We start from the raw sequence: 25181 nt of genomic DNA, 5'->3' as shown, positions 1-25181 counted from the left end.
GTGTGTGCCTTTAAAATAATATCTATAGCCATTTTAATTGCTTTTTCAAAGATAAAGACTAGAACCAGAAAGCAATTAATAAACAATGTCTAATAATTGAAAGAGATGTCACAAAATGTACGTACTGATTTAAAAGACCAAGCACGTACTTCATGGGGCAGGAATTTCGGGCCTGCAGTCCTAGGCCGGAAGCAAGACAGTTGGTTCCCAATCCCAAGCCATTCCCTCCTCCTTCCTGGGTGGCAGCGCTCCTTTGCTTTGGGTGTCGTCCTCCCTGTGTAAACCAGGGGTGGTCTCCTGCCCCAGAAGTCTGTAATCACACTGGACACAGGGTGAAAGCCTAGGTTCTGGGTGCCAGCACTGAGTCACACGGCCACCTTATCTTGCAACTTCTCATCAGGTGGAATAAATTTTCGTTATTGTTTAAAGCAGTTCAGTTGGAGTTTTGTCTTATTTCCGACAAAATAATTATAGTGAATACAAAGCCTATTTACTGTTATTTGTTGTACGGTTTTAATAAGTTTGGGTACCTATTTTCCAAGCTAAAACACATTCCAGTAGTAAATTAGATAGAGGAAACGCGAAGCTTCAGACTTTCCTAAGAATGGAGAGTGACAGTCCATGGCCTGAGAGCAAGGAAATGGACTCTAAGTGGCAAAATAAAAAACAGAAACAAGGAGTCAAAATTATAAAACATGGGGCCATTTAGTATGGAGGCAGAGCGTGCCACACACCCAAAACCTCTCAGAGGCATCATTACATTAAAGAACAGATCAATATCGAAACAATCTGTTCAGAGAAACTTCCATCTAAGCTAATAATTTTTAAAAGCTTTTCTGCTTAAGGGTTGTACCAAGTTTACCTGGGAAAAGAAAAGAGCCTGTCAGAATAACTCAATCACTGAGAATATCCTACATCTTGGATTTTACTCTACATGTGTGTCAGAACGCGTTGTTCTGAGCCACTTGGAACTCAGAGGTCATTTGTGCTCAGAAGCCACATTATGAAAAGTGATTAGGTCCCAAGGACAGTCCACGAAAGCCCATTTGACTCCAAATGGACCAGAAGCCTGTCAGGAACTGTGGAAGGGGTTAGGACTATAGGCAGCGTCTACCCGCCAGAAGTTACAGCGCTGTTCTGGAGGACAGACCCAGGGCATCTGGCTCAGCATAAGGAGGTGATTCCCAAAGCCATGATTCAGGCAACACACCGCCCATAGCTGTCTGCCCATCATCTCTGGACAGTGCAAACTGAGGCTGGCCAACAGCCTGGGCCAGAGAACAGACCACCATATCAGGTGGGTAACAGAAAAGATGATCTTTAAGGTCTCCAATTCTGTTTTTAATTTTCCCATTTCTCTATGGGTTCTGAGGGGTCAAAAGATGCTAGGAATGGTGGCTGTTCTGTCCCTGTAATTTTCGCAGTCTCCATGGACCTCCATCAGTGAGGCGCCTGACAGCAGGCACGGTCCAACAGCACAGGTGGTCCCTCCTTGCTAGCGTCACTGCTGGTACCGTCTCCCCACTGCCCATCCTGCTGCTGCAAAGACTCGAGGATGCCACCACCTTGAGTAGACAGCAGGAGTGGGCAGGATACCTTGGTGGCCTTGATCAGGTAACAAGATATGTACGCAATTACTAGCTTCCCCATCATAGTCTTGGATGCTGACTCTAATATCTTACCATTCTCCAAACCCAGGTCAGCTATGCCTTCCTCCATGAAGACTTTCTAAGGGTCATCCTGGTTAGAATTAGGGACTGCTTCCTCGGAACTCTGCAGCAGATTCTTACACCTCTTTTGCAGTCCCTCTCCCATTCTACACTGTACTGTAGTTATTTGTGGGCACATCTTGTCTCCCTTACTGGGTTATAAGATCGTATAAGACAGGATCCATGAAAGCCAGGGGAAATTATCTCTTTCTGTCTAGGAGTGGACAATTTGGTTGAAACAAGTGAACAAGCGCACCAACGACAGGTTTTGGAAGTAGTGGCTTTCATTCAATGTTGACATTCATATGCAGTGATCATGTATAGGGCGTCTGCTGTGTGTGTATTGCGTGTTGGACATTGAGTTGGATTCTTGGGGAGAGGGTAAGGTAAGTAAAAGTTATAGAAAGACTTTACCCTCCAGAACTCACCATTTATAATGGAAGCTGTCACCTCCTCTGATCCTCAACATCAATTCAGAGGAGGAACTTGGAGTCAGGACATGACTGGTCACCCCAAAGAGAGGTAACTTTGTAACTGATCATCTGGGAAAGAGTGGCAAATTCCTATTTTATGCTACTTGACTTTGGAAATTCAGACATATAAGGGTATGATGGCTTTATCTAAGTCTCTAGAGAGGGGTTAAGGACAGGCTACATAAGATGTCATTGTCTCTGCCCATGGCAGGATCAGGGAGAAAAGGCTCGCACTACAGCTGAGGATAACAGTATGAGGAAAAGCAGGCAGCATGTCGTATTTTATAGAGAACACGAACACAGAGTGTAGAGCCAGCCTGCCCAGGTCTGGATCTCAGCTTGTCCACTTACTAGCTGTGTGACTTGGGCAGTTGCTTCACCTCTCTGTGTCTCAGTTTCCTTATTTGTGAAATGAGAATAATGATAATACCTTTCTCATACAATTGTGGTGAGGATTTAAAGAGAGAAGGCAGGTGAAGGGCTTAGAACACTATCAGTCATGTGAGCTGTTATCATTGTCATTATTGTGCTGTCAGCTGGACTGAGAGTAGGTCAAGACTAAGGCCAGACCATCTCACCCATGCTAGTAAGGTCAGTCCCTTCACTGTAGAGACACAAAGTCAACATCCCAGCCACCAGGACCAACACTCCACAGAGAATGCCCACTGCTAACCTGGGGAGTCAATGAATTTCCAGATCCTTCCACCACCAGAGGAGAGGTTTTCTGGACACTTGAGTGTGGTATTCATAACTGAGCAGGAAATGTGGGGACCCTCGTCCTGGACACTCTTTCTTGGTTCAGGATCAGTATGAGCCCAGTCATCCAAAGGAGACTTTAACCTTGACGCTCCTCCTTCTCCACACTTCTCCAGAGTTCAGCCTGTCCTCCACTGCTTCAGCACTGGTGCTAGCCCTCACCTTCCCCACTGAGCCCCCATATCAGTGTTCTGTGGCTTTTAGTCTCCTTTTCCCTGCTCATTCCATGATCTTTATAAAACCCATACCTTATTATGTCATTTCTCTGCTTAACTATGTCTGATGGGTGAATACAAATGAAAGCAAAAAATAACATGGGATTGTCCCACCATCAGGATTATGATTAAAATTGAAGGCTGATGATAACAAATACTTTTCAAGGGTCTGGGCAAGGAGAGTCTCACACACTCCTGGTGGGAGCGTCAATCAGTACGGTCATTTTGAAGAGCCTCTATGCAGTGTAGACTAGATCTAAAATGCACACACCCTCTGACCCAGCAACTGTAGGGCTCCAGGTCTACCCAGAGGAACTTTCCTGTGAGAACGAAGGAGGCGTAGCAAGGACATTCATTGGGCTTTGTTTGGGACAGAGAAAAAAGTCAGAAATAACCTAAATGCTCATCAATAGAGAAATGGGTAAAGAGATAAATCCATGTTCTGGAATACTACGCAGCATTAAAAACATGAGCTAGCTCTAGATTCGTTGATATAGAAAAAAGTTACATAACCATATGTTATGGGATGAATTGTTTCCCCTCCCAAATTCACGTATTGAAGTCCTAACCCCCAGTACCTCAGAATGGGACTCTATTTTGAGATAGAGTCTTCAAAGAGGTAATTAAGGAAAAATGAGGTGGGCCCTAATGCAATATGACTGGTGCCCTTATAAGAGACTGGGACACAGACACGCACAGAAGGAAGACCATGTGAAGACACACGGAGAAGACGGCCATCCGTAAACCACGGAGACAGGCCTCAGAAGACACCAACCCTGCCAACACCTTGATCTTGGAGTGCAGCCTCCAGAACAGTGAGAAAATAGATTTCCGTTCTTTAAGATGTCTAGTTACAGCAGCCCTAGCAAACTAATACACAGCATTAGGTATTTTCTTCAGATGTGTATAGATGAGTGCAATGTATGGAAGACAGAGTGGAAGGGTCCATCCCAGTCTGATAACAGTGGTTCCCTTTGGGGAGGGATTGGGATTGAGGATAGCAGTCGAAGGGGATTTTAGCCTTAAAATTAAGGTTTTACTTCTTATAATGAGAAGGTACACATATATTATTTGTTTATCAATTTAAAAAGCCCCTCTTTCATGGCACTCCACTGAATACAGTATGCAGTGTACTACACCACCAGGATCCAACAATCTTTGGAACATTATTCCACGTCCACTCTCATCTCCTGACCCTATTTGCCACACTAGTATATCCCATACCTCTAATGCCTCTGTGCCTCTGGATGTCTCCTCTGCTTGGAATGCCTTTTCCCTTTTTTTTTTTTTTATTGTTGGTGAGGAAGATTGACCCTGAGCTAACATCTGTGTCAATTTTCTTCTATTTTGTATGTGGGATGCCACCACAGCATGGCTTGATGAGTGATGTGCAGGTCCATGCCTGGGATCTGAACCTGTGAATTCCGGGCCATGGAAGCAGAGTACACACACTTAACCACTACACCACCAGGCTGGCTCCAACTTTTTCCCCTTTTTTTTAAGCCTGGGCTGCTGACTTCCATCCTTCAGAGCCCAGCTCAAATATTACCTGCTTTATCAATACCTTGCTACAAGTCTTACTTGGCAGATCTTCCTGAGGCACACTTCTCATTTCTATTTGTGCTCCCAGTGCCTAATCAGTGCCTGCAGCCAAGTAAATGCCCAATAAATGGTTCCAAACGCATGGGTGATAGGAACATTTTCTAGCAGATTGCTTTTTCATCCAGCATATCTCAAAGGTCCACCATTTCATTGTTGTACATTAACAGATTCCCTAGGGCCTAGGACTGTAATCATGACATGAGCGATGTCCTAGCCTTTAACTATTTCTTTAATACAATGGGGACAACTATATTTCTGGGCAAGCCAAGCCCAATTTGCTTTCAATTCTGGTGAAATCAGCTGAGAATGTATTGCAATTCATTTTACTCAATGTGTGCCCATAAAGATCTTCAATTACTTAACCCACAATAGGCCCAAGTCAAACATGCCTGTTGACCTGTAACTGGGAGGCTCTGATACCAGGCCTTACCTCTTCATCGGCTTGGGTGAGCATTCTCTCTCCAGGTTGGAGGATGTGTGTTTCACATGCATTGCATTATAGGAAGTGTGAGTATAGTCATTTTCGTCACTGTAGTCAGGACCGAGCAACGTCCGGGCCCACGTTCCCATGTCATAAGGAGGGAGGGTTCCTCCAAATTCGGAGGGCAAAAATTCAGGGTGAATTAGCTGGTGAAGGCTGTTTAAATTGTTTCCATGGAGGAAAATCTAGAAAGAAAAAGTAATTAGCAATAAAAAATCCTGAACATATGACCAGGCATTTAATCTAATACATAATTTAGTAATGACAAATTGGATACACCGCTGGTGATCATGGTGTTTAAAGAGGCATTCAATTTTGTGTCTGTGGCTTACCCTTCATAAAATGTTAATTTACTGCTTAGAAAGGGGGCTGAATTAATAGTCCTTAAAAATGAAGTTTATAAACAAATTGGATATTATTTGGCCATGGCCCAGATTTATACATACAGTCATCTCCTAATTACCCCTGCTGGTGGAGAAAGTAGCTATGCAGACCATCCAGACCCCCAATCACGCTTCACACTCATCTCCACATTGCTCTGTGGTCCCTCTGGAGCACTCCCTGCCCTCTGTACCCCCATCAACACTCCCGTCCTTCCCGGGCCTACACCAGGGGGCAGCTTCTGCCTCAGTGTGTCCCAGTGACACTTGCCCATTCTGGTCCTCCCCACCCTCCTCCCAGTTAACTCTTTATTATGTAATGACTTCTGTTTTTTTCTGATTTGCTCATTTATGTCTTGCTTCCTCATGGGAAGAGAAGAATACTCAGGAAAACAGATGGTGTTTTCCTATTCTTGTAATACACTCCTAGCTCCCTGGGTGGTGGGGGCACAAGGTCAAAGCTCCATCAATTCTTAGTTAATGGAATTGAAAACTGTGGCCTAAGAACTTATTGTGGGATATTTTTGCCCCAATTTTCCATTTCTGTCTGAACTGAGGGCTAATACCCAAACAAATTGGCATCCTCTAAAGCACATAACGGATGGCAATGGAAATTGGTCAAGCCGGGGAGGAAACACACCCAAATTACAATTATTTTCAGATAAACACACGAAGTGAATAAATCACAAGTTGATAATTACCATTGACTGCAGTTCAGGAATTGACTCCTGAATGTTTATTTAAAGTGTATCTGTGTAATGACATTGGTTCCCACACTTCTTCATGTTGCAGGCACAATACACATAAGTCATACCCAACTATAGGACCGTCAGTTACACACACACACACACACACACACACACATGCCATACTTAACCATGATGAATTGTAAATGTGATTTTTAAAATACTTAAATATAGTATAATAATACACTGTAGGGGAGAAAGACATTTCCTCTACCTTCTCTGGGTTCTTCTGGCCGGAGAACGAATTAAATTCACATGAGACAGAATAGCAGGAGAAAATTAAATAAAGCTTTATAACATGTATACATGGGAGAGGCTCAGGCAAGCTGAGCAACTCACCAAAATGGCTGAAGCCACCACCTTAAATATCATGTTCAGCTAAAGAAAAAGGAGGATGTTGGGGGTGGGGGAGTCAGTTACAGGAGGTTACCAGAAACAGGAATAAGATTATTATGCAGATTTAAGTCCTTGCATTCTGTATTGATAGGAGTTTCTAGAGATAAGGTCATCCCCCTTCTTCCTGGTACAGAGAGGGAGACAACTTTACAAATGGAGATTTCCCTTACAATTGTAAATGTTTCTTAGCAAAGGAACTCTGCTTCTCAGAGCTCCTTTCCTGTCTGCAGTTTTTATTAAAAGTAACCAGCCCCAAATAATCCTCACGCCAAAGAGACATACCTTGGGGTGGCCAATTCTAGGCCCACACAATACCATATAATATTGTATACACTACATACTAAATTATAATGTACTATATAAGTATATAATAAACACTTGCTACTTTGTTCTGTTGTGTTGATTCTAACTGATGCTGTCATGGCATCATTTCAGGATGAAGGGGACAAGAAGCTGAGTGTCAGATTCTTCAAAAGAGTAGCGTAGCACTTAGGGAAACAATGTATGTTTGCTGACGTTCAATTGGGTATGACTGAATTTTAATAAGAACTGTTTCTTTTGAAGAAATTCACGTATTCTGGGTTTTGTAAAACATCACACAGGAATTGTGTGTATCTGAATTGTAGTATCTGAAGCATGGAAAACCTGGCGCTAAATACTGGCCCTGGTGTGAAGAGCAAACATTTGTACCCACCCACCCAACACCTCCAGTTCTTAAAGAGCAGGGTGTGCTGCTGAAACTGGCCCTCTCTCCTGGGGGTCCTGTGGGATGGAGGACCTCAGCAGGTAGGAGGCTGGACCCTCCACCTGCCAGAGTCTGTTCTCTGCCCAGAGCTCCAGAAACTCCCTTCTATGGCTCAGCAACAAGTGTCGATTGCTTTGTGGGAAGAATTCCCACTGGTCAGTACAAGACAAAGCCAGTAGGAGGTCTGAAGCCACATTGGGAACAGTCTGGGACACTTTTCTGTCCTTAGCACTGTCCTGAGCCCTGGACAGATAGCAAGGCCTCAGAATGTCTCTGCCTCCTGAGGCTGGTGGGTTCCAGTTCCTAGTTTCACACTTATTTGGGGACAGGGTAACTACCCCTCCCATACCTTACTGCAATGTTTCCTAAGGACCTGGAAGCATCTGAGGTCTAGAAGTTAGGAACCCTGCAGAGCATATATGGGGGGCGGAGGGTCCCTCACATCAGCATTACCCCCTGAACACTCAGAGCTCTTCCCCAGCATGGGGGCATATGTCAGGTGCTATGAGAATGACCCTGACCAGGTTCCCTTGAGAGGTGGTGCTCCTCACCCAAGAGGCAGCTGAAATCAGAAAGTTTAAAAGAAAAGAGAGTTAAATGGTAAAAAAAAAAAAAAAAAGAAAGAGAGAGAGAGAAAGTCACTGAGTCTCTGAGTCTCTACTACGTGAGTGGCATTATGCTACCTGCTTTCATACACTGTCTCATTGAATTACCCCAACAACACTGTGAGTGGGGGTTAGTTTCCCCATTTTACAAAGGAGGAAACTGAGATTCAGAGTGGTTAAGGAATGTTCAGGTTCTCAGCTAATCAGAATGTCATGAAAGAGTTCAGCTCTGATGGAAGACGCTGGCTTCCCAAATGTCATCAACTGATGCAATTAAGAGCTTGAAAGCCTTCTTCCTAAGAGCATTATTATTTCTATGAAGGATGCTTTCCTAGCCTCAGAGGTGGTGGGGCTGGCAGCTCTGACTCAAGAGCCTTGGGGAAAATACAAATTATAAACATTCTTCATAGCGATAATATATTTGCAGGACAAAATGCTAGCTATTAAAATATTCCACGAACAGGAAGCTTCTTGACCCCATCTCTCCCACAAGCATTTACAGTAAAATGGGCATCTGGTATTTGCATGCCTTCAAAGTTTCCTTTGGTTTGTCACTGGCACTCTGAAAATAACCCAGTTCTACTAAATTATTGATTAAATCCAGGTCATTTGCAAACTCCAGCTGGGCCTCAAATGCTCAGGGACTGCAGAAAAGCAGAAAAATCGCAGTGAAAAATAAGGCGAGAGGGAGAGATTGAGAAGAGAGGCACCATAATTGTCCCTCCGCATCCCCCCATTGGGTGTTTGTTTTCATTACCCGTTTCCTGGTCTTGTCTTTAAGAAACGGCTTGATGAGCGTGTACAGGGCATGAATGTACCAGGGCTGGTTGACAAAATGAACTCCTCCGAAGCGGGCAGGAAAGCTGTCCTGGGGCAGAAAGAGAGAAACACACGCCAATTAGCACGTGTTCAAGGTTAGACTGGACCAGCACCCCCGAGAATAACCAATTTCTTCTCTCTGCCTGAAGCACTAGCGAATGGTGGGAGAGAAAGAAAACACACCCCTTCTAGCTGCGAAGGTTTCTTCTCTTCCCCTTGCCGCCCTCCTCCCCTTTGACGCCATAACTTGAAACTCATGGATAGGTGCCAGGCCTGTTTTTTCCGAGTCACAGGTATATGACCTCCTACAGGGCACAGAAGCATGTGCGGCCTGGGTATCGAGGGAGTTGGAATTCTTCGTGGTGTTAGGGAGCCAAGGCTGCAGTTCCCACAAGTGCTAAGCACAAACTGTCTTTCCCCTCATTCTCTGCTCTCCCACTCCAGCCGTCTCCACCAGCATTATCATGACAATAGCTGAACTTTCCCGGTGAGTGAGTGCTGTGTAGGAAGGGGTGGGAGCAGGATTTCAAAGGATTTTAAGAGATGGGCCTCTCTGGGTTCCACCAACGTCTGACACTGTTTGCCAGCTACTTTTTCACAGATTCAAGAACTGACGCCTTACTTCATCCTGAGACCCACACAGTCGGTTCCAGGGAAAAGACACTCATCTATTGATGGGCTAGTTGATTCCTCTAATTTAGGGAATATGGTCCTCCTTTTCTGCAGATCAACATGTTTTGTAAATATGAAGAAATAAGAGTATTTTAAAAATGGTTCCAATTTTAGGATCCAGCTCAGGGCATAAGCTTCTGTTTTATAAGCTGCTCTCGGTGCTAATTAGATGCACAGAATAAGGACCTTGACCATAAAGTCTGAGCTAGTCCCACAGCACCAGGTCCTGAGATCCTGAAGAAGGGCCTCCGCAGATTGCACTGCATTCATCTCCGTTGATGGAATTAAAAGAGAAAGAACATCTAATGCAATTTGAATTGCTGCGTGTGCTGGCAATCAATTTCATTGCCACAAACATGTTTGTAAAATGTTAGCAAGATGAGACGAAAGCAGGAACCTAGTCCTGAGCAAGCAGTTCAGGCAGCTAGCTGCTCCCTGAGGGTGCATGAAACGCCTCGCCTGAGTCTTTTTTAGTAACAAGGAAAGAGGGTTATTAACTTTTTTCAGAACCTTTTGACTCTACGGGATCCCTGGGCATCTTCCACACGGAGACCTACTTTCCAATGCGAGCATGTGGAACTGTGCTTACGGGTTGACGTTTAAAAAACTTAAAAATAATTTTTGCCTCTATCTAGACATTTTAGAGTAAAAGAAATTAAATATTTTGAAGACTACACTAGACAATTTCAGTAGAAGTCTTTGTTTTGCGGAGTAGGCATTTTTTATTTTGTTTATTTTATTTAAAAAAAAAACCAATAAAACCACCCTGTAGGGGTAGAGAGTTGCTTTATACTAATTTGTACATTTGTGATAACCTCTCACTATTCCAAATCTGGTTTTAGAAATGTAAAAGTTCTTAATAAGTTTGTCTTTTCTTTTAGGTATAGTCTAGGATCTAAAACTTCTTTGGTTTCTTAAAAAAAAAAAAAAAAAAAAACTTCCCAAAAGTTTTTCCTTTGCAATAAGTGCTGAGCTAAATTAGTATCGCTCTTCTTGGTTCTTTTGAGCTTCTTATTCAGAGTTAATTCATTATCCCACACACTAAACCCAGCTTCTGAGGAGCTATAGAAGAAGAATGAGAGTAACGGGTTTATTTATAAAACCGGGACTTTACTATCTTTTCTAATAAGACTGATAAGAGAGCTTTTATTTCTATTGAGAGTCTAGCTTAGTAAAGTCAAAGAAAACTGTAAATAATTCTCTAGAGGAAATAGGTACAGATCTCAAAGAAAATATTAACCTTTTAGAAATATCTAGAGACTCAGTTTTAATCTACGGAACTTCAATCATCAAAGACTTCAAAACTGTCTTCTGTTTGTGTCAAAGGAGGTTGAAAGAAAACATACAGGGCTGAGACTGCCAGTTCTCTCTCGGTTGGCCCTGGCTTCAAGTCTGCCAGCTTGAAGGCATGGGGTTTGATTATCTCATCCAGGTCAGCCAGCAGCTATGTGCAGAGAAATGCACATAATATCCTGAGCCTCAGTTCTGGGTTTGGGCCCCAGGAGAAACAGGATCACAGGATCACTTTTCTTCAGGTCCCTCCTACAAAATTCAAATGGGAGGGCCTCCTGTGTAATAAAGGCAAGGTGCAAATGTTCTGGGTATTCTTTAATGAGCCTGACCACATTGTTAATAAAGGTGTGTGTGTGTGTGTGTGTGTGCGCGCGCCCGCGCACATGTTGTGCAAAGGGAAAGGCGAGGGAGGGGGAAATTAGCCAACACAACCCTCTTCTGAGCAATACTATCTTCCTTGGTCGCAGTTATCTGGGCTCACTAGCAAACTGCAGATAAAGGGGAAGTTGTCTGTCACGCAAATGTTTCCCAGGACCCCAAGGCATCCAGCACCCCCTGAAGGTGCATTTCTTAGGGGCTGGAGCAGATCTGTCTTAGATGGTAGGCCTTGAATCAATGACAGGGCAACACTTGTGTTTCAAAGTTCTTGGCAACTAAAGAGTATGCACCAAAATGTATACCCTAGGTTCAATAAACGTATTAATTTCTGCACATTTCATGCATTTTTCAATAAAAATATGACATCATTTCAAGTTATAAACATATACAAATCATAAAATTTGTCCCCTAGTTTATTTTGAATTCATTTATTTCCTTATTACAAAAATAATATCCGTTCTAGAAAAGTGAAAAATAGATTTAAAAAATCATCTGAAAAATTAGAAAATACAAGAAGACAAGAAAGAAGAAAAATCATTTACCATTCCAATGCTAAAGACATCACTTACTATTTTCTCTCTTTTTCAGTTTTGAGGAATGTTAACCCTGAGCTAACATCTGCTGCCAATCCTTCTCTTTTTTGCTGAGGAAGATTGGCCCTGAGCTAATATCCATACCTATCTTCCTCTACTTTATATGTAGGATACCTGCCACAACGTGGCTTGACAAGTGGTGCATGGGTCCACACCCAGGATCCAAACCAAGGAACCCGGGACCACTGATGGAACGTGCAAACTTAACCACTGCACCACCAGGGCATTCAGGATACGTTACATCATGTTATAGTAACACACACTGCTGCTCTTTATTATTTAAAAGTCTCAAGAAAGGCCAGCCTGGTGGCAGCGTAGTGATTAAGTTCCTGAGCTCCACTTCAGTGGTCCAGTGTTCATGGGTTCAGATTCCACGTGCAGACATAGTACTGCTCATCAAGCCACGCTGTGACAGCATCCCACATAAAATAGAGGAAGATTGGCACAGGTGTTAGCTCAGCAACAATCTTCCTGAAGCAAAAAAGAAGAGGAAGATTGGCAACAAATGTTAGCTCAGGGCCTGTCTTCCTCACATGCAAAAAAAAGTTTAAAGATTTATTTCTCGCTCACACAAAATGCCCTTGTGGGGTTGGTAGGGAGCTGTGCTTGATTTGCTCTCAGCAAGGGATGCAGCCTCCCTGATCTGGAGCAGAGCTTCTTGCCATCGCAGAGGGAAACGACACGGGGAGTCCCCTCTTAGCTCTTAAAGTTGGCCTCCAGAAAGCGACATGCTTCATCTGCCACATTTTACAGGCCAAACACCTGCCTGACCTCTCAGGGGTCAAGAGGTGGAACCTTAGCACGTGCCCAGTAGGGGAAGCACCAACAGCGTCGGGGAACAGCACCAATGGTTACCCAAGCTCTCCTTTCCTTCCTCCCTGCCCTTCATTTCCTTTTTCCTTTATTCCTTCCTAAATGGGATCACGTTTTTAAAATTGGACTTAATATCCATTCATTGATGGCCTGCTTGACGCTGATGACACAGTATCACACAATGCAGATATAGAGTTACAGAGTAGTGGGGAAAACAGTAAATTGCAATTACGTAATGACAGATTTAGTGTCTTTAATTCTTTTTTTTCTGCTTTTTTACCCCAAATCCCCCCAGTACATAGTTGCATATTTTAATGGTGGATCCTTCTAGTTGTGGCATGTGGGATGCTGCCTCAGCATGGCCTGATGAGCAGTGCCACGTCCATGCCCAGGATTTGAACTGGTGAAACCCTGGGCCTCCGAAGCAGAGCAAGGGAACTTAATCACTCGGCCCCAGGGCCAGCCCAGTGTCTTTAATTCTTTACTGAACAATCAATTCATACTATGCATCTCTTCAATTCAGCACATATTTATGACTGCCCACCACACGACAAGCACTGGGTTATTCTCTAAAGTGTACTTGCAGAAACTGCCACTGACCAGGGCCCTCTGTGATTTTGACTCCTTTTCCTGCCTTCTCCACCTGGATTCTACCTACACTCTAAGCTGCTGAGTCAGGTTTGCCTTCACGGACTTCCCCTTTTTATTTCAGTCATGCCTCTCTAATGTTTTTCTTTGGAATAGTGATGACACGAAGAGGTAGCTTGGAGTGCTAACCTCTCTATAAGCAATCCCTCCTTTAAGCCCAAAGTCACACAAATACACGTTCAAACTAGACAAATTAGCAAGCACAACTTCCAAAGTGGTCCCCAAGGCATTCAAAGAGTGCTGCCTCTCCATCCCTCCTAAATAGGAGACTGACTCAATGATTGACCTGAAAATCTGAGTTCCGCTTACTCATGTCCAGGGTTCCCTCTTTGTTCTCTGCATGTTCAGAGTAAACATCTTTTCATCTGTCTGCCATATTTTCCTGTATAAGATAACTGTGAAAGCATCCGAATGTTATTAAAATAAGGGTCTGACATCAGAGAGTGTGGGAAGTAGAATAACACTGACTTAACATGAATGGAGGGGGAGCCAGTGACAAAGAAAGTGATGGAGTGATGAGGGAGAGATCTAAACACGGAGGAAAAAAATTAAAAAAGAAATTTGGCAAGACAATTGAGTGGGGTAAACTCGATTTTAGGAAAGGAAAGGAGATGAAGGAAGTTCTATTGCACATGAATCTAACAGTGGAATAATTATTGAAGATGGGCCATCATTGTGGAAAACAAGAGGGTGAACCAGAGACATACGGCATCATTGACGTGGCAGGACCGTTTCAGAGTTGTGCAAGGTGCCTGGGCAGCAGGAGCAACTTTTGAGCTCAGAACTGAGTCTGACTAAAGAATCAGGGTCAGCTCCCTAGATGTAATTCCCAGGGAGAGGATAACTGTTAATGCCCTGATTATCACTTACCAAAAGAGACATGTCCTGTCGGAAGTGCAGAGCTACCAAAACCTTCCTGAGATATCATGATACCACAGCCATTGACCAGGTGTCTACTTGTGCCAGGCATTCATATTATATTATAAACAGTATCCTGTCCCCTGTGTGTCTATAACGAGGATCCCCTCCCCTTCTCCACTTGGGAGCTGTCAGAAGAGTGGACAGTCAGGTCTTTTGACTATCACTCAGTGGTAATGAGGCCACTTCCACCATAGTGACAGTGGAGACCATGTGGGAAGCCAGAACTCCCAGCCCCTGCCCAGTAGTAATGAGGAAGTCCCCTTCCTTGAGTGTCAACAGAGGCCGAGTGAGGAACCTGGACTTCTACCCCCACCAGGTAGTAATGAGGCACAGACCCCACTTTCCCTCTAGAGCGGTATCCCAAAAAGCCAACTAAAACAAGAGATTTACATAAGGTCCAGAATTTCAGAATAATACAGAAATGTCCAAGTTAAAATTAAAAAGTCATTCTTCACACCAAGAACCAGAAAGAGATAAAATTGAATGAAAAATGACCATCAACAGGGGCCTACACCAAGTCATAAAAATGTTAGAATTACTTGACAAAGATTTCGTTAGCCATAATAAAAAATGCTTCAACAAGCAATTATGAACATGAACAAAATTGACACAAATAAAAAGAAAGAAAATCTCAGAAAAGAAATAGGAAGTCTTAACAAAGAAGTATAAAATATAAAGAAGAACCACAAGGACATTTTGAACTGGAAAATACAATAACCCCACCCCTGCCCCCCCCAAAAAGAAGCCCAGCAGATGGGCTCAGCAGCAGAATGGAAGGGACAGAGGAACAAGTCAGTGAACTGAAAGAAGAACAGAAATTGCCCAATCTGAACAACAGCAAGAAAATAGACCTTAAAACAATGAGCAGAGCCTTAAGGACCTGTGGGCCTATAACAAAAGATCTAACATTTATAACACTGAAGTCCTGGAAAGAGAGGAGAAAGGGGCCAGGGCCAGATAAGTACTCAAGAAATAAAAGCTGAAAACTTCAAATTTTAGCAAGAGACATAAACCTACAGATTGAAGAAGCTAAGTGAACACCAAACAGTACAAACTCCAATATATTGATGCTAAGACACATTATAACTATATCTTTGCAAACCAAAGACAGAATATTGAAGGTAGCCAAAGGAAAAAATATCTTGTATATAGCGGAAAAAAATGCAATGACAGTGGATTTCTCATTACAAACCATGGAGGCACACAGACATCACACAATATTTTTCAGGTGCTGTAAGAAAAGAACTGTCAACCTAGAATTCTATAGTCAACAAAAATATGCTTCCAGAATGAGGGGGAAATCAAGAAATTCTTAGGTGAAGGAAAACCAAGCAAATTTGTTGACAGCAGACCTACCCTAAAAGAATGGTTTAAAGAAGTTCTCTTAAACAGAAAGGAAATGATGAAAGGAACCTTAGGCCATCGGGAGAAAAGAAAGAACACAGTAACCAAAAACATAGGTAAATATGATAGCCTTTTCTTCTCCTCTTGAGTTTTCTAAATTGAAGCAGAAATTATGACACTCCGATGGAGTTAAAAATATATGTCGGGGAAATATTTAGGGTGACTATATCATAAATTGGGGAAAGAAAAGGGATGTAAAAGGAGATAAGGTTTCCATACTTCACTTGAACTGACAAAATGTTGACCTCAAAAGACTGTGATAAGTTGTGAATATATAATACAATTCTTAAAGCAATCACTGAAAAAGTTATACAAAGAGATATCCTCAATAACACTAAAGATAAATAAAAATAGAACACTAAAAAAAGTACAAATAACCCAGTGGAAGGTAGAAAAGAGAAAACAGAAATGCAAAACAGAGAGAACAAATAGAAAATATAAAAGAAAATTGCAGACTTAAGCCCTCATAGATCAATAATTAATTTTAATTTAAACGGCCTGAGTACAACAACTGAAAGACAGAGATTGGCAGAGTGGATTAGAAAACATGATCCACTATATTTGCTGTCTGCAGGAAACTCACTTCAAGTATAATTATTTAGGCTGCAACATATATGAAGCAGAACTGATATAACTGCATGAAGAAATAGATAAATCCACAATTATTATTGGAGAATTCAAATCCCTCTCTGAATAATTGATAGAATTTTAGACAGAAAATCAGCAAGGATATAAAAGAACTCAACAATGCCATTAATGAACAGTATCTAAATGATATGTGTAAAACACTCCACTTAACAGCAGCAGAATATACTTCCTTTTAAGTGACCATGGAATATATACCAAGATAGACCATACCTGGCCCATAAAACAAACCCAGCAATTTTAAAAGAAGTGAAATCACACAGAGTATGTTCTCTGTCCATAATGGAATTAAACTGGAAATCAATAACAGAAAGATAACAGGAAAATTGGAAACTAAAGAACACACCTTTAAATAATTCATGGATGGATCAAAGAATTCCCAGGGGAAATTAAAAAAAAATATGGAACTGAACGGAAAGGAAAATACAATATATCAAAATTTGTGAGGGCCTGGCCTGGGTGCACAGTGGTGAAGTGCACACGTTCTGCTTTGGCAGTCTGGGGTTCACTGGTTCGGATCCTGGGTGTAGACATGGCACCACTTGGCAAGCCATGCTGTGGTAGGCATCTCACATATAAAGTGAAGGAAGATGGGCATGGACGTTAGCTCAGGGCCAGTCTTCCTCAGCAAAAAGAGGAGGATTGGCAGCAGATGTTAGCTCAGGGCTAATCTTCCTCAAAAAAAAAAAAATTTGTGAGACACAGCTAAAGCAGTGCTGACAGGGCAATTTATAGCACTAAACACATAAAAAAGGAAAAGAGGAAAAATCTTGAATCACTAATCAAATCTCCCACTTCAAGAATGTAGAAAGAGAAGAGCAACATAAAGCCAAATCAAGCAGAAGAAAGGAAATAATAAAGATAAGAGCAGAAATCAATGAAATTGAAAATGGAAAAACAGTAAAATAAATAAATAAATAAATGAAACAGAGGTAATTCTTTGGAAAAGTCAGTAATACAAATGAACTTTTAGCAAGACTGACAAAGAAACAGAGACGTCGCAAATTACCAAGATCAGGAATGAAATAGCAAATGTCACTACAGACTCTGCAGACATCAAAAGGATGGTCAGGGAATACTACAAACAACTCTACAGACGTGTATTTGACAACTGAGAGGAAATGGACCAATTCCTTACAAAACACAAACTACTACAATTCACCTAATATGACTTTGGTAATTTGAGTAGCCCTGAACTATTAAGAAAACTAAACGTGTAATTCAAAAAGTTACCCAAAATAAAACTCTAGCCTCAGTTACCTTCACTGCAAGATTTTACTAAACTTTTAAAGAGGAGTTAACACCAATTCTGTACAATCTCTTCCAGAAAATAGAAGAGAAAGGAATACTTCCCAATTCATTTATGAAGCTAGTATACCAAAACAAAACAAAAACAGTAACAAACTATAAAATTACAGACTAATACCCTTCATAAATATACATGCAAAACTCCTAACAAAATATTAGCAAATGGTATTTAGCAATACACAAAAAGAATTATATACTATGATCAACTGGGGTTTATTCCAGGGATGTAAGCCTGGTTCAATATTTAAAAACTAATCAATCTAATGTATTAGCCACATTTTCTAGATTCTATATTTGATGCTTTGACATCTGGGGCCTTGTGGACCAGGCAGGGACTGCTCCTCCCAAAGTTAGGTGATTCCTGGGGACAGCAAATGACTAGTCTGGGAGCACTCCCTTCATATGCAAACTAGCCAATCCAGCACTCATCACGTCAACTGTCTCCTTTATTGGGCTCTTACACTCTGGGCTATTATTCTTTTGCCCCAATCACCCTCAGGACCAGGTACCAGCCAACTATGGACAACCCCTATACTCAGGAGGCCAATGAAATTATTCAAACTAGCCAATCCTAAACTGGCTTAGCCTCCTTTCCCTGCCTCGCCCATTCCTTCCCAGGAAAACCACAGTAAAGGCTCTTGCCCAAGTTTTCTCTTCACTCCCTCTGACTCTTGACTGACCCTGGTACTTCTGATGTGTCCCCCTGTATGGCGTACCCTGCCCTCTGTTTCTAGGAATCTGTGAATAGAACAAATTTCTTCTTTCAAGACAGTGATTTCCACATTTGTGAGTCTTACCATACCTGATTAAAATGTATCCCAGGTGGCTTTACAACAGTAATCCATCACATTAAAAGGCCAGAGAGGAAAAATCACATGTTCACATCAACTGATGCAGAAAAACCATTTGAGAAAATTTAACACCCATTCATGCCAAAAAAACTCTTGGAAAAATAGATTTTCAGATAACATGATCATCTACACAGAAGATCCCAAGGAATCTCCAAAAAAACCTCCTGTAACTAATAAGTGAGTTCATCAACACTGCAGAATACAAGATACATACAAAGAACCAATTATATTTCTATATATGAAAAATAAACGTGAAGACATCAAAATTAAAAATGCATTACCATGTATAATTGCTCAGAAAATAAATACTTAAGTATAAATCTAACAAAACATATCCAGGATTTGTATGCTGAAATCTACACAATGCTGATGAAAGAAATTAAAAAAGGGTTAAATAAATGGAAAGATATATTATGTTGTGAATTGGAAGACAACATATTAAATGTGTCAACTCCCATCAAATTGATAAATAGTTTTAATGCAGTACCTATAAAAATCCAAGCAAGATTTTGTATAGACATCAATAGGATTATTCTAAAATTTATATGGAAACACACAGACCTAGGATAATTCAAACAATTTTGAAAAGAATAAGGTGGAAGGAATCATTCTACCAAATGTCAAGGTTTATTATAAGGCTATAGTAGTCAAGCGAGTGGTGTTGGGGGAGAGAAAGATGCGTTGGTCAATGAAGCAGAATAGAGAACTTAGAAATAGATCCACACAAATATGCCCAACAAATTTTGACTAAGATGCAAAAGCAATTCAAGAGAGGAAAGAAAGTTTTGCAACAGAGTGCTGTAGGAATTGGACTTCCACAGGAAAAAAATGAACCAGATTTAATCCACACACGTCTTGAAAAATTAACTCAGAATGGATCATGAACTTATAAACAAAAAGTTATAAAAATTTTAGAAAAATATAGGAGAAAGTCTTTAAGATCTCAGACTAGGCAGAATTTTAGACTTGACTATCAAAGCATGATCCATTAAATGAAAAAAATAATAAATTGGATATGGCCAAAATTAAAAAATTTTTCTCTGTGAAAGTTCATGTGAAACAGTTGAAAAGAGAAGCTACAGATTGGGAGAAAATATTTGCAAACCACATATCTAACAAAGGACTAATATCTAGAATATATAATAAGCCCCCATACTCAACACTAAAAAGGCAAAAAATCCAATTAGAACATGGGCAAAATACTTGAAGAAACATTTTATGGAAGAAAATATACAGATGTTAGATAAACAAATGAAAAGATGTTCCACATTATTAACCATTACTGAAATGCAAATTAAAACCACAATGAGACAGCACACTATGAACCTATCAGAATGACTTAAAAAAAAATGACAACACCAAATGCTGGTGAGGATGTGCAGAGACCAGATCACTCATACCATGCTGGTGGGAATGTAAAATGGTACAGACACCCTGGAAAGCAGTTTGGCAGTTTTCTTAAACACTAAACACACAACTACCGTATGACCCAGCAATTGCACTCCAGAGCACTTATCCCAGAAAAACGAACACTTATGTCCACACCAAAACTGGTACACAGATGTTCATAGCAGACTTCTTTGTAATAGCTCCGAACTGGAAATAACCTAGATATCCTTCAATGAGTGAGTGGTTAAATAAATTGGTACATTCATATCATGGTCTACTACTCAGCAATTAAAAGGAACAATTACTGATTTGCACAACAACCTGGATGAATCTCTGGAGAATTTTGCTGAGTGAAAAAAGCCAATCCCAAAGGTTCTGTATTGTACGATTCCATTTATATGACATTCTTGAAATGACGAAGTTATAGAAACAGAACAGATTAGTAGTTGCCAGGGTTAAGGAGTGGGTGGCAGTGGAGGGAAGTGGGTGAGGCTGTAACAGGGAACATGGTGATCCCTGTGGTGAGGAAAACGTTCTGTATTTTGACTGTGTCACTGTCAATACCCTCGTTGTGATATTGCTCTATAGTTTTGCAAGATGTTGCCATTGGTGGAAACTAAGCAAAGGGCATACAAGATCTCTCTGTATGATCTCTTACAAGCACATGTGAATCTACAATTACCTTGAAATTAAAAATTAAAAAAATATAATTATTGTGAATATTTCAAAATTCCCCTATATGGGAGCAGCCATATTTTTAAGTATAGTAGAAGCATTTCTAAGGATGATCTTTTCTGCCTTACATGGAATGCTAAACAAAAAATGCCAAGGTAAATTGTACGGTACAAGATACATTGCAGGACATTCTAAGGGGCTCTTATTTTCTTTGGGAGTCTTGGGCAATGTTAAGAGTTCTTGCAACCCATTAGAAATGCACTTCAGTTTTAGATGGGCACTTTGTTTGCACTTCGTTTTCACACTGGCACCATTTAAGCATCACTTAGTGCCTTCTCTCGTGTTTGATCAGGGTTTGGCAGCAACACTATAGAGGCAAAACTATTTCCTCTTTCTTTCTTTGACAATAAGATACAGATGTTCCTGGCGGCAGTTGGCCATGTTTCCTGCCGGATAATAAAGCACTTACTAGTCCTATTTTCTAAGATTCATAATGCCTGCAGGCTAACATACTTCACAACGGGATACAAAACACATCTGACCTCAAAATCACATTGCCCTGTGCAGCCTGGGGAGCTTAGCTCACACTGGCAGTCCTCTCTCACTCTCATCCTTTCTCACCTCTTCTACTGTTCTTATGTGAAAACTAGAACAGACCACTCAAATTCACAAATATTACGAACTGCCCCCATTTATTAAGATTCCTCTGAAAACCAAATGCAAAGAAGAAAAGGAAGGGGATGAACACATGAGCCGTCTTTTAGACCTTATGCTTCCTTCCTTTTAGTAGCTCTGTCTTTCAGGCCCTTGGCAGAAGGAATCTATTCCTTCTTACAACTGCATACGTGTAGGTCTGCAGGCGGCGTAAAGACACAAGCATGAAGTTAGGCTTTTTCTATTCAGTTCATGCATGTCCTACTAATGATACCCATTTCCCACATCAAAGCAGACAGATAAAACATTTTCAGCAGCATAAATGGGCTTTACTGGTACAAGAGAGCCTGTTGAAAAGGCTGTATTTCATGGTAATGGGTTTCTATTATACCACGTGGTAGTCATTAGTGGGGAAGTCACATATCCATCTACTTGCGAGGAAATGGAGAGCTCATGCAATAGCAGCTACACGCCACATGCTTTATATGTATATCAGTAGCAAGCATGAGAGAGGAAAGAATGTGCTCATTAGGAAGACTGCTGGGCAATTGTGCCAAGTGATTACAGGCTACGGATTTTCTTTGACTGTTTGCTCCTGGAAGGCATTGCTGACTTCTGAGAAGCTGTACCAACCCAGAGTTCTCTAGAGTTTAGAAAGGGCATCGGGTTTTTCTGCAGTTTCGGATTGTGGATAAAGTTTTATCTGCAGATCCCAGAAAGGTTATAATTCATTGGCAATTCTCCTAAAACTGGCCTCCTGTCAAACTGGCCCAGACTAGCAGGTCAAGCTCAGAACCTTCCCTAGCTGCAATCTAAACAATATGCCTTGAGGATCTCTTTCATATTCAATTCTATTCAACAGCTCAACAAAGAGTTACTGAGCTCCTCTTGCGAGCAAAATGCAAGGGTGCAGGAATGTAGGAGACACAGTCCTTGGCTTCAATGGGTTCATTGTCCAGTGGGAGAGAGAGGGAAATGACAATGCTTTGTGTGGGGGAAAAACATGGGATTCAGGGTTGAGGTTCTGTGTTTATGGAAGTTCTTTAGAGCAGAATTAATAAACTACTTAGATAACCAGAGGGGAAGATCAGGGAAAGGCTGGATGTCCTGCAGAAGCCAAATAAAAAATCCTTACATAAAAGAGCTAACGATGATTTGGCAATGAATAAATATGTATGGCTATGTTTCAGAGTCTTCAAGGGTTTATTTGCCACAAAGAGTCCCTAAATTTTTCTTAGCCCCACTTTTTCTAAGAATAAGCCTACAGATGATCTCTGATGTGGATTAAGGCTGCCCCAGCTAGAGAAGCCCAAGGTGACCTGGCCTACATGCCAAACTATATGACCCAGTGGACTTTTTTTATGGTATGAATTAGGACCGCCCCAGGGAGAGAAGCCCAGGGCATCCTCATCTGCATGCCGATCTATATGGCTAGATTCGTATCTAAAGTTATATGACCGCACAATAACCAGACCCCATCTGCACTGAAATCATTTAATGACTTTTTACATCATCTTTTCTTTTCTCCAGTAAAAATAAGTCACGTACCCATGCCTTATAAAATTAGCCCTAACCCTCAACTCGGGGCAGCAGCAGGAGCTCTGACCATCCGTGGGTCCTGTCCCCACACACCAGCTCTGCCTGCCCATGGGTCCTGTCCCCGTGCCAGTGGGGGCAGCAGCAGCTGCTCTGCCTGCCCATGGGCCCTGTCCCCATGCCAGCGGGGGCAGCAGAAGCGGCAGCAGCAGGAGCTCTGCCTGCCCATGGGTCCTGTCCCCATGCTATTCCACACTATTCTCTAAATAAAAGAGCACTACTGCCAGATCTTGAGAGTCTAAGAAATCTTTCTTTCGACTCCTCGGCTCACCGACCCCGCATCAATCTCTATTTTAAAAAAACAAAAACATAAAAGAAGGAAGGAGAGAGAGAGAGAAAGGAAGGAAGGGAAATAGATAAAAAGTCATCTCCTGGTGCGTACCTATCAAATTTTTGCCAAGACAACAGAAAATGTGACTACGAATTTAAAGAACGTCTCAACTACACTGATATCTGCCTTGACCCTGGTAGGAAAGCCTTTAGTAACAGGAAAACCAAGATAATCTCAATTACTTTTTTAACCTCCTACTTAACAGAACTCCAAATGGGAGAACTGCGTCCTTCCTTGGCTCTGGCAATCTCATTGCTGCCTGGCAAGATGACTAAGGAGGTGACTATACTCCAGGAGGTGACCGATACTGGAAGGAGAGAAGAGGTGGCAAGCAAATCCATCCAGCCTGGTCACCGTGAGTCAGCTCAAGCAACAGAAACTTAATTTGCCATAAAAATCACTTCCAGCTTCTCTAACCACAGTGACTTTTAAAAGGGTTTATATTTGACTATTAAACAGCAAATACATTGTGGTAAGTACACAATACTTCATCTTCAGTTTTCCCTCAGGTCCCCTAAGTGGTAAATAGATGATTGCTGTTCACTATTTAAAAGCCAGTTTATGGAGAAACCAAGATTGCTTGAATCACTAATCATGGCATAGCTTATCCTCCCTTGATGAGCTTGGACACTAACAGCCAAGAGCAGGGGACATCTGGGCTGTGGAAATGACTTAGGAGTTATCAGCTTATGATATCTAAATTCATGAGCTTTGTAAGGTCACCCAGGAAGTGAGTGAAGATGGAGCAGAGATGAGCTCTCAGGACTGAGCCCTCAGCATTGTCATGTTTAAAGGGCAGAAATATGAGTAGAGTCTGAAGGACAGATGTCTGAAGGGTGGCCAGTCAGGCAAAAAAGAGGGCAGTGTCCTGGAGGCCAAGTCAAGGGAAGATTTTCAGACTATCTCAGTATTTTCACAACTGACAGCATTCAATTGTGTTGAATGCTCCTGAGAGGCTGAATAAGATGCAGGCTGAGAAATGTCTCTTGAATGTGGCAATGTGAAAGTCCCTGCCTTCAGGGAACTTAATGTACTTGGGAAGGAGAGAGAGATAAACAAAAGGAAAAAAAAAAAAGAAAAAGCTAGAAGGTGCTGCCTCAGAGAATAAAGAGGGAAGACGGCGCTATGGAAGGGACTTGAATTTTTAAAAAGTTGGTTAGGGAAGGCCTCACTGAGAGAGTGACCTCTGAGTGAAGACTGCAGGCTGCCTGGGAAGCCAGCCACATGCTGCCTGGGGCTTGAATTTCAGGAGAAGGGAAGCAGTGGAAAAACCCAGTGGTGGGAGCATCCTCATCACTTCTGAAGAAACGGATCAAGTAAACTAGCATTTCCCAAAGTAAGGACTGCAGAATATTGATTCTGAAGAGTCTCCCCATATAAAAAAGATGATTCCAAATTAATCATTGCATATTTGGTCTTCTCTTGGGAAGTAAAGAAACAGGTTTGTCTAATTAAAGCCTTTGAAAAAGTCTGGTAGCAATGAAACCAACTGGATGTTATTTAAGCCATTGTTTCCCATGTGTTTTATACCATAGGACACATTTTTCAGAAGTTATCTATTAACCAAAGCTAATACTCTAGAAAATCCACAAGGAGAAATTTCGGACTTACTTGTCTCTCTGTATAAGTCAGAAAACAACGTACTTCAGGTATCAGATCTGTCAGACTCGAATTGGCAATGTGACAGTTTAAATATAGTCAGATACTATTTTAAACAAATCTATTATGAACGTCATATAGTTATAAGGAGCAAGCAAGCATGTGATCTCAAGAAGTCACTTTGTCTCTTTTTAAAGTTAGAACTGCATTTTAGTCATTTGAAAATCTTTATTATTCCTATTTCAGCCAGCTTGCCTGTGATCTTTAGAAAGAGCCCACCGAACCAGGTAAGAGCAGGGAACTGAATCTCCTCCTGAGGAATCTGTCTATTCTTTCACTCCAGTTCTTTGATCTTAGGTCTTGGGGAAGAACGGCATCAGCCGTTAGAGTTTAAATGGTACCCATGTTCATCCGAGGTTAGGAGCAAGCTTAACCTTTCCTTTAAATAGGAACACATTGACCACTGGTTAGGTGTTGTCCTGAG

At 41.6% G+C, this 25181-nt stretch overlaps 1 protein-coding gene across 1 annotated transcript in view; it reads right to left on the bottom strand.

Annotated features, from left to right (window-relative positions):
- Positions 1-25181, bottom strand: part of CLVS1 (clavesin 1) — a 163882-nt gene that overhangs the window by 22091 nt on the left and 116610 nt on the right. Inside the window, exons 3-4 of the mRNA XM_046641927.1 lie at positions 8866-8976; positions 5186-5421 (exon numbers count right to left, since the gene is read on the bottom strand). Coding sequence (XP_046497883.1) covers positions 5186-5421; positions 8866-8976 — 347 coding nt within the window. The remainder of the gene's footprint in view (positions 1-5185; positions 5422-8865; positions 8977-25181) is intronic.

The sequence above is a fragment of the Equus quagga genome, chromosome 16 (assembly GCF_021613505.1).
Source record: "Equus quagga isolate Etosha38 chromosome 16, UCLA_HA_Equagga_1.0, whole genome shotgun sequence".
NCBI lineage: Eukaryota > Metazoa > Chordata > Mammalia > Perissodactyla > Equidae > Equus > Equus quagga.
This window is presented reverse-complemented; position numbering and strand designations above follow the sequence as displayed.